This window comes from Bison bison, unplaced genomic scaffold, assembly GCF_000754665.1.
Source record: "Bison bison bison isolate TAMUID 2011002044 unplaced genomic scaffold, Bison_UMD1.0 scf7180017864185, whole genome shotgun sequence".
In the NCBI taxonomy this organism is placed as follows: Eukaryota; Metazoa; Chordata; class Mammalia; order Artiodactyla; family Bovidae; genus Bison; species Bison bison.
This window is the reverse complement of record NW_011494757.1, coordinates 1,112,129-1,114,577: the sequence shown is the minus strand read 5'-3', so window position 1 is coordinate 1,114,577 and position 2,449 is coordinate 1,112,129. Positions and strand designations below refer to the sequence as shown.

Here is a 2,449-nt window from a genome sequence, read left to right as displayed (position 1 = left end):
CACCGCCAAGCCCCCAGCCTGGGACGTTGGCGCGGCTGCTCTGGGGCACGTAGCCGAGGAAGTGCCTCCCCGGGGGCCAAAGTCCTGACCAGGGCCTGACCCGAGGACCCCAGCCCCACGGGGGACCACCCTGCGAGCCGGGCACCTGGGGACGGCTGCAGGGCTGGACTCGGGAGGGGGGGCAGGCCCCCCGGGGGTGGCGGGGTCATGATGGAGGGCGTGGGGCCGGCACAGGCTCCCCCCGCGGCCCCCTCTGCCCCGTGGGGCCCCGCCCGGCCGGGTCACAGAGCCTACTCCAGGTCCAGGTTCCCGGAGAAGTCGAATGTGCCTCTCTCCGGCTCGTGGAGGTTCCACGGGACGTAGCTGTGGCAGGGAAGAGGGAAGTACAAACAGCATGCTTTTATTTCTTTCCTCCAAACTGCCAGGTCAGTCCCAAGCCCTGAGAGAGCTCTGTTGTGGAAAAAGCTGAAGTTTCCGCTGGTACTTAAACCTTGTCACACACACAGTGGTTATTTTCAGTAGGTCCTTTCTAGTCATCCACTTGTGTTCTAAGCTGCCAATAATCCTATGATTCTAAATCCCTTGAATTTATCCATAAATTATCCCACTCACCATCCTATCCTTTGTCATTTCCATTAGAAATTCAAAGAAAAGGTAAAAACCATAAACGTCTATATATATCTACCAAATATTGCTAAAAATTAATCAAAATAACAACAGACATGGGATTTCTGGGCGCAGGAGGGCCCAGAGGAGCTACTCCATGTTCAAGGTCAGGAGGGGCGGTCATGAGGAGATACCCCTCGTCCAAGGTAAGAGAAACCCAAGTAAGACGGTAGGTGTTGCGAGAGGGCATCAGAGGCCAGACACACTGAAACCATAATCACAGAAAACTAGCCAATCTGATCACATAGACCACAGCCTTTTCTAACTCAGTGAAACTAAGCCATGCCGTGTGGGGCTGCCCAAGACGGGCGGGTCATGGTGGAGAGGTCTGACAGAATGTGGTCCACTGGAGAAGGGAATGGCAAACCACTTCAGTGTTCTTGCCTTGAGAACCCCATGAACAGTATGAAAAGGCAAAATTATAGGACACTGAAAGAGGAACTCCCCAGGTCAGTAGGTGCCCAATATGCTACTGGAGATCAGTGGAGAAATAACTCCAGAAAGAATGAAGAGATGGAGCCAAAGCAAAAATAACACCCAGCTGTGGATGTGACTGGTGATAGAAGCAAGGTATGATGCTATAAAGAGCAATATTGCATAGGAACCTGGAAGGTCAGGTCCATGAATCAAGGCAAATTGGAAGTGGTCAAACAGGAGATGGCAAGAGTGAACATTGACATTTTAGGAATCAGCGAACTAAAACGGACTGGAATGGGTGAATTTAACTCAGATGACCATTATATCTACTACTAAGGCAGGAATCCCTTAGAAGAAATGGAGTAGCCATCATAGTCAACAAAAGAGCCTGAATTGCAGTACTTGGATGCAATCTCAAAAACGACAGAATGATCTCTGTTCGTTTCCAAGGCAAACCATTAAATATCACAGTAATCCAAGTCTATGCCCCAACCAGTAACGCTGAAGAAGCTGATGTTGAACGGTTCTATGAAGATGTACAAGACCTTTTAGAACTAACACCCAAAAAAGATGTCCTTTTCATTATAGGGGACTGGAATGCAAAAGTAGGAAGTCAAGAAACACCTGGAGTAACAGGCAAATTTGGCCTTGGAATACGGAATGAAGCAGGGCAAAGACTAATAGAGTTTTGCCAAGAGAATGCACTGGTCATAGCAAACACCCTCTTCCAACAACACAAGAGAAGACTCTACACATGGACATCACCAGATGGTCAACACTGAAATCAGACTGATTATATTCTTTGTAGCCAAAGATGGAGAAGCTCTATACAGTCAGCAAAAACAAGACTGGGAGCTGACTGTGGCTCACATCATGAACTCCTTATTGCCAAATTCAGACTTAAATTGAAGAAAGTAGGGAAAACCACTAGACCATTCGGGTATGACTTAAATCAAATCCCTTATGATTATACAGTGGAAGTGAGAAATAGATTTAAGGGACTAGATCTGATAGATAGAGTGCCTGATGAACTATGGATGGAGGTTCACGACATTGTACAGGAGACAGGGATCAAGACCATCCCCAAGAAAAAGAAATGCAAAAAAGCAAAATGGCTGTCTGAGGAGGCCTTACAAATAGCTGTGAAAAGAAGAGAAGTGAAAAGCAAAGGAGAAAAGGAAAGATATAAGCATCTGAATGCAGAGTTCCAAAGAATAGCAAGAAGAGATAAGAAAGCCTTCTTTAGTGATCAGTGCAAAGAAATAGAGGAAAACAACAGAATGGGAAAGACTAGGGATCTCTTCAAGAAAATTAGAGATACCAAGGGAACATTTCATGCAAAGATGGGCTCGATAAAGGACAGAAA

General features: G+C 46.9%; 1 protein-coding gene across 1 annotated transcript in view; it reads right to left on the bottom strand.

Annotated features, from left to right (window-relative positions):
- Positions 1 to 2,449, bottom strand: part of GLB1L3 (galactosidase, beta 1-like 3) — a 27,575-nt gene that overhangs the window by 15,623 nt on the left and 9,503 nt on the right. Inside the window, exon 4 of the mRNA XM_010843726.1 lies at positions 295 to 363. Coding sequence (XP_010842028.1) covers positions 295 to 363 — 69 coding nt within the window. The remainder of the gene's footprint in view (positions 1 to 294; positions 364 to 2,449) is intronic.